The sequence below is a fragment of the Pavona decussata genome, unplaced genomic scaffold (assembly GCF_977016875.1).
Source record: "Pavona decussata unplaced genomic scaffold, jaPavDecu1.1 SCAFFOLD_87, whole genome shotgun sequence".
NCBI classification, from domain to species: Eukaryota; Metazoa; Cnidaria; class Anthozoa; order Scleractinia; family Agariciidae; genus Pavona; species Pavona decussata.
Genome location: NW_028145504.1, coordinates 5,458,092 through 5,474,530, shown reverse-complemented (window position 1 = coordinate 5,474,530; position 16,439 = coordinate 5,458,092). Strand labels below are relative to the sequence as shown.

General features: G+C 38.1%; 2 protein-coding genes across 5 annotated transcripts in view; one reads left to right on the top strand and one right to left on the bottom strand.

The window, feature by feature from the left end:
- The window catches only part of LOC146474996 (uncharacterized), a 108,458-nt gene that overhangs the window by 68,879 nt on the left and 23,140 nt on the right, over positions 1-16,439 (bottom strand). The window lies entirely within an intron of this gene.
- LOC146474998 (uncharacterized) lies at positions 1,946-3,542 on the top strand. The gene has a single exon (XM_085116867.1). It carries the CDS (start codon positions 1,974-1,976, stop codon positions 3,540-3,542), a length of 1,569 nt encoding a protein of 522 aa, XP_084972993.1. The 5' UTR covers positions 1,946-1,973.

Sequence of the window (16,439 nt, the reverse complement as noted above, 5' to 3'; positions counted from 1 at the left end):
AATTTTGGACAATTTTTCACAAAGAGAACAGTAGTAGCAGAACCACTTTCTGAAAAGTTAGATGAAGAGTTGAAAAGAGACATTTTAACAAGAAGAAATGAAATTCTTTGCTTAGTAAAAGAACAAATAAATAAAATCTTGAACCCAAATAAACCACAGTATAATCCTAAGACAACGGAAGAAAAACTGTTGAGTTCATTAGGTGTTACAGAAGAACAATATTACTGGGCCTTGTCTATATCTGGTGATTCTGATTTTGATCTGTATCTTAAAAGACCGCTTGATAGCTGTTTTATCAATAATTATTTTGTTGCTGGAATAAAAGGTTTTAGGGCTAATGTTGACTTACAACCTGTTTTTAACCATTACAAATGTATAACTTATGTTTGCTCATACTTCACAAAGGATGAAACACAATGTTCACAGGCTATTGCCAATGCAGCAAAAGAAGCAAAGACTTCAAATGTAGCCATTAAAGAGAGTTTGAGAAAAATAGGAGCGGCTTTTCTTTCTACTAGAGAAGTGAGTTCACAAGAATGTGTATATAGATGTATGCCTGAACTTTGGTTGAGAAAAGTTTTCCCTAAAACAGTTTTTGTGAGTACAGATTTACCTGACAATAGAATTCGAGTTGCAAAGAGCAAAATAGAACTTGATGAGTTACATGAAGATAGTACAGATATTTACAAATCCAATATAATAGAATGCTATAGCATCAGACCTAAAAAAATCCAATTATTGATAACTTATGTCTAGCCGAATTTGCTGCATATTATTACAAAGAATACAAAAATGACTGTGTAACAAGCGATGCACAACCTGAAATTCCTACAGATGTCATTAACTATTTACCATCCAAAATAAGATTAATAAACACAAACGAAGTTATGAAATGTAGAAAAACTAAGGCTGTATTACGGTATCATAAACCCAACAGAGTAAAAGAACCCGAAAAGTACTTTCACCACTTACTTATGCTGTACTATCCATGGCGTAATGAAGATAGTCTCATTGGCAATGAACAAACATACGCATCAAGATTTTATGAACCGAAAGTGCAAGCTATTGTTGAACAAAAAAGAACAATATTTGAAGCTGAAGCAGATGCTATAACAGAAGCATTAGAAGCCCTAAGAAATAGTGAAGTTAATAATTCTAGCCATTCCTTTGATTCTTTCAATGATCAAGAAAATGAAGACTTGCAATTAGATATGCAAAGAAATGTTGAAAGTGATGACGAATCATTTAATGAACAAATTATTTCACATCTTTCTTCCAATTCTAGTAGTGATCAAGTGTCTACAAATGCAACAATTACAAGTTATGTTCAACCAAGGGAAATTTCTGATGATCTATTACGTGAACATATAAGGTCGTTAAACGAGAAACAGCGTATTGCGTATGATAGTGTGCTACGCTGGTGTAGAAACAAAGTTAAAAATCTTCGTTCTCTAAAACCTTACGACATTAACCCAATATATCTTTTTATGACTGGAGATGCTGGCTCAGGGAAAAGTCATGTAATAAATACAATGTATCAGACAGCAATTAAAACATTTAGACAGACAACAAGTAATCCTGATCTGCCAACAGTACTGTTAATGGCGCCCACTGGTGTTTCTGCGATACACATAGGCGGAACAACTATACATTCAGCATTGGCTATCCCTAAAGAAACCGGTGACAATCTTCCAGCAATGTCTGACCAAAAGAAAACACAAATGAGACTTACACTGTCGGAATTAAAGCTTATTATAATAGATGAAATTTCTATGGTTTCTAACTTTAGTCTTCTTCATATACATCAAAGGCTAAAGGACATTTTTGGATCATCCAGCTCTAAACTATTTGCTGGTATAAGTATTATAGCTGTAGGAGATTTGTATCAACTACCACCTATACGGAGGAAACCTATTTTTAAAATATTCGACAATGAGTGTTTCAATTTATGTCATCCATGACATGTCTTCACGATGATAGAATTGACTGACATTATGAGGCAGAAAAATGATCGGCAGTTCGCCGAAATTTTAAACAGATTTAGAACAGCTTCACAAACTGAAGAGGATCTTAATTGTATTAATTCTCGAGTATTAGTCCCATCAACAAACAATTACCCCTTGAATGCACTTCACATCTGGGCAGAAAATGATCCTGTTAATGAACATTACAACAAACAACTTTTACAATTATCTACACCTTTGTTTGTACTTAGAGCTACAGACCAGTATCCATCAAATGTTACAAAACAAGATATTGACAAAGTATTATCGAGAGGGAGATCTGAAACAGGAGGGCTTGAATTTGAAGTGAAGATTAAAGAAGGTGCTAGAGTAATGCTTACTACAAATATTAATATTGCAGATAGACTGATAAATGGACAAATGGGAACTGTTGTTAAGATTCATGTCAATAAAAAAACACAAAAGCCAACTGTGGTTTATATAAAGTTTGGTGATAATGAAGCAGGAAGAACTTTAATACAAAACAGTAGTAGTATATTTGCTAGAGAAAATGCTGTTGTTCCTATTGAACAAGTATTATCAAAAATAAAAGTTCGACCAGGTAAACCATCGTCTCCAGAAGTACAGAGAATTCAATTCCCTATAAGCCTAGCTTGGGCATGTACAATTCATAAAGTCCAGGGTTTAACACTGCGAAATGTTGTTATAAGTTTCCATTTGAACAAACAAAGATCTTTTAACTATGGACAAGTATATGTTGCGTTAAGCAGGTCAACTTCACTTCAAGGACTTCATATTTTAGGAGAAATCAATACTAAACACATAAAAGCAGATCTTAGAGTACATAATGAATATGATAGATTAAGAAGTTTCAAGTTAGTAGATTTAAAAGATATTACACATTCAAATAAACGAAAGATAGAAGATAACAATTTAGTTGTAACATTATGCCTTTTAAATATACGCTCACTAAGAAAACATAGTTCTGATGTTAAATGTGATGTAAATCTATTGAAAAATGATCTTATAGCATTTACTGAGACTCAACTTTTACCTAATGATAACGATTCAGATATTATAGATCATTTATCTCCTTTTTCCTTATATAGGTATGATCATAATTCAGATAAATACTCAAGTTTAGCCACATGCATCAAAAAAAAATTTCATGTTACAAATCAAGAATACTACCCAACTTTAAATGCTGTTAGGTTTACGTTCACATTTAACAACCATAGATCACACCTAAATATTTCTCTCCTTTTAATTTATCGTAAAAATAACTCAAACATACTTGACCTTATTAATGGTATTGACTATTTAGTTAGAAGCAATCCTATCGATATAATCTTAGGAGATTTCAATATTAACTATTTTAGCAGCAACGACATGGAACTACTCTCATCATTAATGCAGTCTTTGGATTATTTACAGATTGTAGAGATGCCTACATTTATTTCAGGTAGTTTACTAGACCATGTTTACATCAGAAAAGCAAATAAACTTGATATCGATAGTTCAGTAATCAATGTGTACTACTCTGATCATGATGCAATAAAAATAACAATACGAATTTAAACTTCGCATTTACCGTTTCGTATTTGATAAATAATAGACTGCGTGTCTCCAATACAGAAAATAATTCATTAAATCAAAAAATAATGTTAAAATCTTTGATATAATTTGATCTGATGAGACACAGAAAGGAGCCCGTCCATCCTTCCTAGCCGAGTGCCGATGTATTGTCATCAATGCATTCATGGATTCTGTTATCAAGTAAGTAGGATACAAAAAGGCTTTTTACTTTTTCTATATCAACGTTCGACTCCTTACTGTGATGTTTTGTTGAGCTCTAGAAGTTGATTGATTTGATTGAATGCGTCGATGGATTGTATTATCAAGTATGCAGAATACAAGTAGATTTTCTAATAGATTAATTTGTAAATGAACGAAGTAGATTCGCTTTATGATTCCAGCAGCATTAGTGATTACAGCCATTATTCTTTTCAGTCACTAGCGCAAGATGTAATGATTAGATGCTCAAGTATAAACGTCCTGAATAAATGTAATATAAAGATCCGGTCCTTAGACGACAAACATAACTCATGGATCAATCTACCCAACAACAATAAACGAGACTTCAGGAATTTTGGAAGACCACAAGAACTGCTTCAGAAAAGGGATTTTAAAAAAAAAATAAATTGAGGACAGTTCAAGCTAACCCTTCTCGAAGGGGTGCTTTAAGTACCAATGTTCGGTTTGGCGCAAGTACTCCTTCGCGCTGTCGCCTATTGAAAAAGGCACAGGCGACAGTTTCAAGTTTGGAAAGAATTCTGCAAACCTAAAGTATCTCAGTGAAGAAAAGTGTCCAGTGACAGACAATGGAATAAAATACATTGGGAAGCACTGTGTTAAGTTAAACTACTTGAATATAAAAGGATACAAAGCTGTACGAGATGTCGGCATAACTCACATCGTTCAAAACTGCTTCAAACTGATATTTCTTGATATGGGGAAGTGTAACATCATGGATTATGGTAGTGATGGTATGCATATTATCAGCATTCATTGGCCTCCGTTGAAGAAACTCATTATACGAAGATGTGAACATATGACAGCTACAGGAATCAAGACTACTGCTGCACAATGCTGTAGTACCCGGCAGTACTTACAAGTGCTAGAAATCTTAGAAAACTATAGATGAAGAAAAAAACAATTACTGTATTTAAAAGTATGTGCACATGGATAAAGCATTTGCTCAGTCTGGTTTTGTTTTTTTTTTTGCTGACTTTGTGGAGAAACTTGCAGCTCTAATACAGTGAGTTGTGCTATCTTCTTGATAAAATACGGCGTGAAGAGGAAATTAAACTATGTAGTACATCGTCACGTACCTGGAACTGACAAGGAGCAAGCGATCATATCGTTTTAATGTTTTAGATTCAAATGTGCTGTTTACAGAAAGAAAATTAACCTTTTTGAAGGGATAAATCGAAAGGATAAGTTCCAAGAACTACTCGACAGTTGAAATGATAGAAAGTGGACAGCTCGCGGTATTGACTGCTGACCAGATTGTGCTTCGCAGTGCGACGAGACAGGAAACCTGCGCTGCAGACTTTGTCGAACTGATGCCTAAACGTTATTGGAAATCCACTTCATAAAAAAAATTCAAAGTCTGACTGTCAATTTCTACTTAAAGTTTACGTTTTCATTAAGTAAAGCTTTTTGTCTTCAACAATAATATTATTTCTGTCGTCTAAGTCAGATAGTGTAATCTGCCCCGGGTCATGACGTTTTCCGAAAGCAATTGTCGTTATGATCGCAGGATAGCTGTGAAGCGTACAATGGAAATAAATCAGGAACAGCATCACGCGTAAATGCCAGTATAGGCATCTTGTTCATTAAACTCTCCCCTCTCCTACTCGGGATGTATTGTTCTGATTGTCTTCAACAAAAGCAGGCCAATCAAAATCCAGTCTTGTCGATTATATTGCGAGGGAGGGGACCCACTCAGCCCTACCTGTGTGACGTAAACGCATCATTTGATATATTTATCAAAAACGGATTAAATTTGTGGCACGATATTGTGAACATGTTGTGGACTCAAGTATGCCGTTTTCAAACGGAAATTTCACCATTTTGAAGCAGTGAATCGAAAGAATAACTTCTAAGAAGCACTCAACATCTAAAACGGTGAAAATTGGAGAGTTCCTGGCGAAGGAATCGTGCTTTCATTGACAGTCTTAAACCACGATTGCAGACAGAAAAGAGGTCATTGAGAAGCTTACGTTATCGCAATGGAATTCCCGCAATTTCCCTTGAAACCCTGAGTAGCGTAACACAAGGGAAACAACGTAACGCGATCATCGTGACTCAAACTATTCCATTAGCAAGGATGGTTTTATAAATCTACAAAACACACAGTTGGAATAAATGAATCAGCCACGGCATCTCGCTTAATGCCAGTATAGCAGGCATCTTTTTACGCGGGATGCCCTGAGGGGGCATACCGTGTCTAAAAACGGGACGATTTCTTTTTCCTCGTCGCCACAAATCTGTATATTAATTTATTCATTAAACCCTCCCCTCTCCTACTCGGGATGTATTGTTCTGATTGTCTTCAACAACAGCAGGCCAATCAAAATCCAGTCTTGTCGCTTATATTGCGAGGGAGGAAACCCACTCAGCCCTACCTGCGTGACGTCAACGCATCATTTGATATATTTATCAAAAACGGATTAAATTTGTAGCGCGATATTGTTAACATGTTGTGGACTCAAGTGTGCCGTTTTCAAACGGAAATTTCACCATTTTGAAGCGGTGAATCAAAAGAATAACTTCTAAGAAGCACTCAACATCTAAAACGGTGGAAACTGGAGAGTTCCTGGCGAAGGAATCGTGCTTTCTTTGACAGTCTTAGACCACGATTGCAGACAGAAAAGAGGTCATTGAGAAGCTTACGTTATCGCAATGGAATTCCTGCAATTTCCCTTGAAATCCTGAGTAGCATTACACAAGGGAAACAACGTAACGCGATCTTCGTGACTCAAACTATTCCATTAGCAAGGATTGTTTTATAAATCTGCCAGACATACAGTTGGAATAAATGAATCAGCCCCAGCATCACGCGTAATGCCAGTATAGCAGGCATCTCGGTTTTTTTTTCTTCGTCGTAGCTACAAATGTGTACATTAATTTATTCATTAAACTCTCCCCTCTCCTACTCGGGATGTATTCTTTTGATTGTCTTCAACAACCGTAGGCCAATCAAAATCCATTCTTGTCGCTTATATCGCGAGGGAGGGGACCCACTCACCCTACGTGTGTGACGTCAAAGCATCATTTGATATATTTATTAAAAACAGATTAAATTGTCGCGCCATATTGTTAACATGTTGTGGACTCAACTGTGCCGTTTTCAAACGGAAATTTCACCATTTTGAAGTGGTGAATCAAAAGAATAACTTCTAAGAAGCACCCAACATTAAAAACGGTGGAAATTGGTGAGTTCCTGGCGAAGGAACCGTGCTTTGTTTGACAGTCTTAGACCACGACGCCAGACTGAAAAGAGGTCATTGAGAAGCTTACGTTATCGTAATGGAACTTCACAAACTTCCGTAGTCTCCCACGCAGACGTTCTTAGGGGTTCGTCACGCGTTCCTGCCCTAAGAACGTCTACGTGGGAGGCTAAAATCTCCGGTGATAGTCTGAGTCGCGTAACATAAGGGAAACAACGTAACGCGATCGTCGTGACTCAAACTATTCCATTAGAAAGAATAGTTTTATCAATCGGCGAAGCATACAGTTGGAATAAATGAATCAGCCCCAGCAACACGCGTAATGCCAGTATAGCAGGCATCTTGTTTTTTTTTTCTTGTTCGTAGCTACAAATCTGTACATTAATTTATTCATTAAACTCACCCCTCTCCTACTCGGGGTGTATTGTTCTGATTGTCTTCAACAGAAGCACGCCAATCAAAATCCATTCTTGTCGCTTACATCGCGAGGGAGGGGACCCACTCACCCCTACCTGTGTGACGGCAATGCATCATTTTATATATTTATTAAAGACGGATTAAACTTTTACTGATACTCATAGGAATCCCAAATGAATAGCAAATACCAGTCGCTGTACGGTCTCTTCTAATCGCGTGACGTGTGCGTGAATATAGCGCAAAACAATTTTAAGTGTCGCGAGTGGGTCGTTCCCTTAATAAGCAGAGAGTACACAAACTTATCTGGCTCAAAGAAAGGGCACTCACTGGATTCGCTTATTCGTTCTAAAGGTAAATATAATAATTTAGATAAGCAAGAATCAGGAATTACAGAGAAATCCTATGAAATCTTCGGACTCCCGTACGAATAGCAAATACAAGTCGCTGTACGGGTGCCGTACGAATAGCCACTGTGTTGATAATTCAAAGCCAAGGAAGCCAGACCAGTTCAGCGGGGTCATGACGTTATTGCAAAGTTATTCCCGGTATGATTCCCAGTAACACAATGATAAAAATCGTTATCGCAGAGTGATTTCCGGTATGTTTCCCAATAACACAATGACAAAATATCAAGCAGTCTCTCTGAATAAAACCATTAAATTATTTCAATTGCGAAAGGAAGATAGTTTTTAAAAATCTGCGAAGCATCCAATGGGGAATAAATGGGGGTACATTAAGCATTCCGTGTAATGCCATTAGAGGGGCATCTTGTTTTTTTTTTTCCTCGTATCCACAAATGGGTACATTAATTTATTCATTAAACTCTCCCCTCTCCTACTCGCGATGTATTGTCCTGATTGTCTTCAACAAAAGCAGGCCAATCAAAATCCATTCTTGTCGCTTATATTGTGAGGGAGGGGACCCACTCAACCCTACCTGTGTGACGTCAAAGCATAATTTGATTTATTTATCAAATCCGGATTAAATTTGGCTTCATATTGTTAACATGTTGTGGACTCAAGTGTGCCGTTTTCAAACGGAAATTTCACCATTTTGAAGCAGTGAATCGAAAGAATACCTTCTAAGAAGCACCCGACATTTAAAACGGTGGAAATTGGTGAGTTCCTGGCGAAGGAATCGTACTTTGTTTGACAGTCTTAGACCACGACGCGAGACTAACAAGATGCCTGCTATACTGGCATTACGCGTGATGCTGGGGCTGATTCATTTATTCCAACTGTATGTTTCGCAGATTTATAAAACAATCATTGCTAATGGAATAGTTTAATTCACGAAGATCGCGTTACGTTGTTTCCCTTGTGTTATGCTACTCAGGATTTCAAGGGAAATTGCGGGAATTCCATTGCGATAACGTAAGCTTCTCAATGACCTCTTTTCTGTCTGCAATCGTGGTTTAAGACTGTCAAAGAAAGGACGATTCCTTCGCCATGAACTCTCCAAATTCCACCGTTTTAGATGTCGAGTGCTTCTTAGAAGTTATTCTTTCGATTTAAAGCTTCAAAATGGTAAAATTTCCGTTTGAAAACGGCACACTTGAGTCCACAACATGTTAAAAATATGGCGCCACAAATTTAATCTGTTTTTGATAAAAATATCAAATGATGCGTTGACGTCACATAGGTGGGGGTGAGTTAGTCCCCTCCCTCGCGATATAGGCGAAAAGAATGGATTTTGATTGGCCTGCTGTTGTTGAAGACAATCAGAACAATACATCCCGAGTAGGAGAGGGAAGGGTTTAATGAATAAATTAATATACAGATTTGTGGCTACGAAGAAAAAAAAAAAAAAAGAAATCGACCCGTTTTTAGACACGGTATGCACCCTCAGGGCATCCCGCGTAAAAAGAGGTCATTGAGATACTTATGTTATCGTAATGGATATTCAAAAATTCCCGGTGAAAGTCTGAGTCGCGTAACACAAGGGAAACAACGTAACGCGATCGTCGTGACTCAAACAAGATGCCTGCTATACTGGCAGTACGCGTAATGCTGGGGCTGATTCATTTATTCCAACTGTATGTTTCGCAGATTTATAAAACAGTCCTTGCTAATGGAATAGTTTAGGTCACGAAGATCGCGTTACGTTGTTTCCCTTGTGTAACGCTACTCAGGGATTGCGGGAATTCCATTGCGATAACGTAAGCTTCTCAATGACCTCTGTTCTGTCTGCAATCGTGGTCTAAGACTGTCAAAAAACACACAATTCCTTCGACAGGAACTCTCCAATTTCCACCATTCTAGATGTCGAGTGTTTCTTAGAAGTTATTCTTTCGATTTACCGCTTCAAAATAGTGAAATTTCCGTTTGAAAACGGCACAATTGAGTCCAGAATATGTTAACAATATGGCGACACAAGTTTAATCCAGTGCTAATTAAGTGATGCTTTGACGTCACACAGGTAGGGGCGAGTGGGTCTCCTCCCTCGCAATATGAGCGACAAGAATGAATTTTGATTGGCCTGCTTTTGTTGAAGACAATCAGGACAATACATCCCGAGTGGAGAGGGGAGACTTTAATGAATAAATTAACGTACCGATTTCTGGCTACGAAGAAAAAAAAAAAAGATACCTGCTATACTGACATTACGCGTGATGCTGGGGCTGATTCATTTATTTCAACTGTATGCTTCGCTGATTGATAAAACTATCCTTGCTAATGGAATAGTTTGAGTCACGACGATCGCCTTACGTTGTTTCCCTTGTGTTACGCGACTCAGAATATCTGCGGAAATTGATGAAATTCCATTACGATAACGTAAGCTTCTCAATGACCTCTTTTCAGTCTCGCGTCGTGGTCTCCTTTGCCAGGAACTCACCAATTTCCACCGTTTTAAATGTTGGGTGCTTCTTAAAAGGTATTCTTTCGATGTACCGCTTCAAAATGGTGAAATTTCCGTTTGAAAACGGCACACTTGAGTCCAGAACATGTTAACAATATGGCGCGACAATTTAATCCGTTTTTAATAAATATATCAAATAATGCGTTGACGTCACAAAGGTAGGGGTGAGTGGGTCCCCTCCCTCGCGATATAAGCGACAAGAATGGATTTTGATTGGCCTGCTGTTGTTGAAGACAATCAGAACAATACATCCCGAGTAGAAGAGGGGAGAGTTTAATGATTAAATTAATGTACCGATTTTTAGCTACAAGGAAGGAAAAAAAAAAAACACGATGCCTGCTATACTGGCATTACGCGTGATGCTTGGGCTGATTCATTTATTCCAACTGTATCCTTCACCTATTGATAAAACTATCCTTGCTATTGGAATACTTTAAGTCACGACGATCGCATTACGTTGTTTCCCTTGTGTTACGCGACTAAGACTATCACCGGAAATATTAGCCTCCCACGCAGACGTTCTTAGGGCAGAAACGCGTGACGAACCCCTAAGAACGTCTGCGTGCCGGAGGCTACGGAAATTTGTGAAATTCCATTACGATAACGTATGCTTTTCAATGACCTCTTTTCAGTCTCGTGTCGTGGTTTAAGACTGTCAAACAAAGCACGATTCCTTCGCCAGGAACTCACCAATTTCCATCCTTTTACGTGTCGGGTGCTTCTTAGAAATTATTCTTTCGATTTACCTCTTCAAAATGGTAAAATTTCCGTTTGAAAACGGCACACTTGAGTCCACAACATGTTAAAACGATATGGCGCGACAATTTAATCCGTCTATAATAAGTATATCAAATGATGCATTGACGTCACACAGGTAGGGGTGAGTGGGTCCCCTCCCTCACGATATAAGCGACAAGAATTGATTTTGATTGGCCTGTTTTTGTTGAAAACAATCAGAACAATACATCCTGAGTAGGATAGGGGAGAGTTTAATGAATAAACAAGATGCCTGCTATGCTGGCATTACGCGTGATGCTAAGGCTGATTCATTTATTCCAACTGTATGCTTCGCCGATTGATAAAACAATCCTTGCTAATAGAATAGTTTGAGTCAGGACGATCACGTTACGTTGTTTCCTTTGTGTTACGCGACTCAGACTATCACCGGAAATTTTAGCCTCCCACGCAGACGTTCTTAGGGCAGGAACGCGTGACGAACCCCTAAGAACGTGTGCGTGGGAGGCTACGGAAATTTGTGAAATTCCATTGCGATAACGTAAGCTTCTCAATAACCTCTTCTCTGTCTGCAATCGTGGACTAACACTGTCAAAGAAAGCACGATTCCTTCGCCAGGAATTCTCCAATTTCCACCGTTTTAGATGTCGAGTGCTTCTTAGAAGTTATTCTTTCGATTAACCGCTTCAAAATGGTGAAATTGCCGTTTGAAAACGGCACACTTGAGTCCAGAACATGTTAACAATATCGCGCTAAATTTAATCCGGATTTGATAAATAAACCAAATGATGCTTTGACGTCACACTGGTAGGGGTGAGTGGGTCCCCTCCCTCGCGATATAAGCGACGAAAAAGGATTTTGATTGGCCTGCTGTTGTTGAACACAATCAGAACAATACATCCCGAGTAGGAGAGGGGAGAGTTTAATGAATAAATTAATGTACCGATTTGTAGCTACGACGAAGAAAAAGAAATCGTCCCGTTTTTAGACACGGTATGTCCCCTCAGGGCATCCCGCGTAATTAATGAACCGATTTGTAGCTACGACGAAGAAAAAAAAAAAAAAAAAAGAAATCGACCGGTTTTTAGACACGGTATGCCCCCTCAGGGCATCCCGCGTAAAAAGAAATCGACCGGTTTTTAGACACGGTATGCCCCCTCAGGGCATCCCGCGTAACTATTCCTCTAGCTAGGATAGATTTATCAATCGGCGAAGCATACAGTTGGAATAAATGAATCAGCCCCAGCATCACGCGTAATGCCAGTGTAGCAGGCATCTTGTTTATTCATTAAACTCTCCCTTCTCCTACTCGGGATGTATTGTTCTGATTGTCTTCAACAACAGCAGGCCAATCAAAATCCATTCTTGTTGCTTATATCTTGAGGGAGGGGACCTACTCACCCTTACCAGTTTAACGTCAACGCATTATTTGATTTCTTCATTAAAACTGCATTTAATTGTGGCGCCATATTTTTTATAACATGTTTTGGACTCAAGTGTGCCGTTTTTAACCGGAAATTTCACAATTTTTAAGCGGCAAATCGAAAGAATAACTTCTAAGAAGCACTCAACATTTAAAACGGTGGAAATTGTTGAGTTCATGGCGAAGGAATCGTGCTTTGTTTGACAGTCTTAGACCACGACGCGAGACTGAAAAGAGGTCATTGAGAAGCTTACGTTATCGTAGTGGAATTTCACACATTTCCGGTGAAAGTCTAAGTCGCGTAACACAAGGGAAACAACGTAACGCGATCGTCGTGACTCAAACTATTCCGTTACCAGGGATAGTTTTATCAATCGGCGAAGCATACAGTTGGAATAAATGAATAAGCCCGAGCATCACGCGTAATGCCAGTATAGCAGGCATCTTGTTTTTTCTTTGTCGTAGTCACAAATCGACAAATTAATTTATGCATTAAAATATGTCCTCTCTTAGTGGGGATGTATTGTTCTGATTGTCTTCAACGAAAGCAGGCCAATCAAAATCTATTATTCGGCACATATCACGAGAGAGGGGACCCACTCATCCCTTCCTGTGTGACGTCAAATCATTATCTGATTTATTCATTAAACCTTGATTAAATTCTACCCTAAATAATTTATTTAATAAAATTAATTTATGCATTAAAATATGTCCTCTTTAAGTGGGGATTTATTGTTCTGAATGTCTTGAACAAAAACAGCCCAATCAACATCTATTATTGGCGCGTATATCACGAGGGAGGGGACCCACTTATCTCTACCTGTGTGACGTCAAAGCAACTCATCATTTCGAAAAGTTGTTTTTGTTCAACGGCGGCCACATGTATGAATTTAAGCTCTCTGATCTGCCGTTTTCAGAGAAGAAACAAACCTTTTTCAAGCAGTAAATCGAAATAATAACTTCTAGGTAGTACTCGACAGTTGAAACGGTGGAAATTGGGTGAGTTCACCGCAAAGAAACTCCGCTTTGAAAAACAGATCGAATAATCAACGCGAAGGATTAGAGCTAGAGGAGGCCAGAACATTTCAGCAGGGTCATGACGTTATGGCATAGTTATTTCTGGTATGATTCCTAGTAACGCAACGATAAGTATCACGCAATATATCTGAATAAAACCATTCAGACAATTATTTCAATTACCAAGGGAAGATAGTTTTTAAATATCTGCGAAACATACAATGGGGAATAATTGGGGCTACATTAATCATTCCGTGTAATGCCATTAGAGGGGCATCTTGTTTATTGATCTTTGAAGAGATTCCCTTTCATTTTTTTACAATGACCTTTTTTAGGGTCACTCGAACACAGACAATAACTTTTCATTATGGTAGCTGAAACCACATGCACTCCTTCGGGTGCCTATTTTTAGTTTTACGTTGGATAAAGCCAAAATAGCAAATTCAGCACTCGGGCTTTAGCAAAACTGAAAGCCCCTTCCGATGTTACAAAACGTTGAGAGAAGCTAAGGCCCAGTTCAGACGCCGAACTTTTCATGAGCCGAACTTAATTCAAACAAGAGGCTGTGGGAGCGTTTACTGGGGCGCCGTTGTATTAGGAGTATCTGAGCATGCACATTAGTTCAGTCTTTGGTGACAGGTGAACGATAAAAGATTCGCTGAGAGTCTAAGGCATCATATTTGCGATAAACGTGATGTAGTTCGACCGAAAATGTCACGCAAACAAAATAAAACATTACTCTCTTTAATACTTAACACGTCGGATTTTGTAACCATGAGGTGCATCTAAGATAATGATGGATTTTGGCGACAAAGGAGTATTTGTGCGAATACCTTTCCACCCTGATACCCCTTTTTTTTTCTGGGCTTTCTATGAGAGATGGTCCAGCTTTTTCACTGGTAACAGCGCACGATCGCAAAATGTCACGCAGAACGTGCAATATGACACGCGTGCGAAAAGACATGCGTTCTATATGGGACGCGTGCGGAGAAGACAAACCTCACAGAACATCTGATTTACAGAAAGTTAACTCAACGAATCTATTTCATGATCACTGGAATAGGACAGAACTTTAATGACAAAATCAAAGCGCTCTGTGAGTGACCAAAGAATGAGCTATTTCAAATTATGTCTACAGTTATTTGTTTATTAAACACGCAAAAAAGAAAATAAACTTCACTCGCACTGGAAGGCAACGCAAAGGTCAAAGTGAACGTTCATTCTTTTAGTGGTTTTGCGTGATTGCCAATGGACAAAATATCATGATACAAAAGAGAGTGTTTCCAGGATTTAAAAGGGCTTTAAATGAAAGAAGCTGGGTTTATAAAGTGGAAAGACACTGCAGCTCCCGTGGCGATTGATGAATAACAAGACGCTGTGGGAGCGTTTACTTGGGCGCCGTTGTATTAGGAGTATCTGAGCATGCACGTTAGTTCAGTCTTTGGTGACTGGTGAACGATAAAAGGTTCGCTGAGAGTCTAAGGCATCATATTTGCAATAAACGTGATGCAGTTCGACCGAAAATGTCACGCAAACAAAATAAAACATTACTCTCTTTAATACTAAACACGTCCGATTTTGTAACCATGAGGTACATCTAAGATAATGATGGATTTTGGCGACAAAGGAGTTTTTGCGGTTCCAGTGGTAATGACGAATTTTGGCGACAGAGGGGTATTTGTGCGAATACCATCCCACCCTGAACGATTTTGGTTGCCTAGCACGTGACCAATTTTTTTTTTTTCCCGGTGTTTTTAGCGTGGCAATTCCTTTCTGCATCCAAACGACGGCTTCTTTACACGTTTTGTAACATCGAAAGGGGCTTTCAGTTTGTTAAAGCCCGGGTGCTAAAGTTGCTATTTTGGCTTTATCCAGCGTAAAAATAAAAATGCGTTTACACCCATTCTCAGGTAACAGGGACCATTAGCAGTTTGAAAAGTTGAAAAAAAAATATTTCGGATCCACTTTTCACTAGAATTTTTGAATTGATTATTATTCAAATTTTCGTTTCCTAAATTTGGACAAGAAACGTCCAAGTGGTTTTTGAGTTATAGGAAAAAATGTTCGACCCCCCCTTTGACAAAAAAAATACATGTTTTTTCTAGGACTGCTGAAGAGAAACGTAACGGGGATAGTAAATAGATGGCTTGAAAAGTTTTATTCTTATCATTTTTAGATAACATAAATACAAAAAAAATCGTTTTTTTTTGTCATTTGGGGCTAAGTGAAGTATGACAGGAATAATTTCCCTACAATTCTTTAACCAAATTCCTATTTTTACCTGTAAATAATTTAACTATTTTTATTTCATTTCTTATTTCTTTACTTCTGCGAAGTTTGAGTCCACAGTACCAGTAATATAAACGTTACAAAGATTTTAGTGACAGACTTTTTGATTGGTAAGCTTTGCCCGAACAATGCCGGAAAGGGCCTGAAACATGGTAACGTAATTTACATACCGAAAAGTAACGTAATTTACACTGTCACAATATTGCTCGAATTCACTTTCTTATAACATCTATCCATTGATTACCCTGCAAGATTACAGTTTTCGCTCAATTTATGTACTGAGCTATCATTTTTTAATAAAAATGTGAATTATTACTGTCCATTTTAGATCAAAATTATTAACTTAAACAAAACATTTAAGTTGTGAAGTTAACTGATAACATGTGATAACTTAAGCATAACAATTTTTGCCAGACAAACGTGCTGTTTCGTTTTTATTGTCACATGTACTAATATTATTCCGAGAGATTAGTTTTTACCCCTTCTCGTCTATTTTTTAAATATTCAGTTCTCGAAAGTTCAGTTGTGCGCCGATAGTATTTTTCTATTTGTTTGACTTCTAATAGTTCAAGATAAGTGCTACGTTCATTTGGCCTTTTTTCGCTCTGTTTACGCTTTCTCGATTTTTACGCGGATTGCCCTGAGGGGGCATACCGTGTCTAAAAACGGGCCGATTTCTATTTTTTTTACACGAAATGCCTGCAGGGCATGACGTGTCTA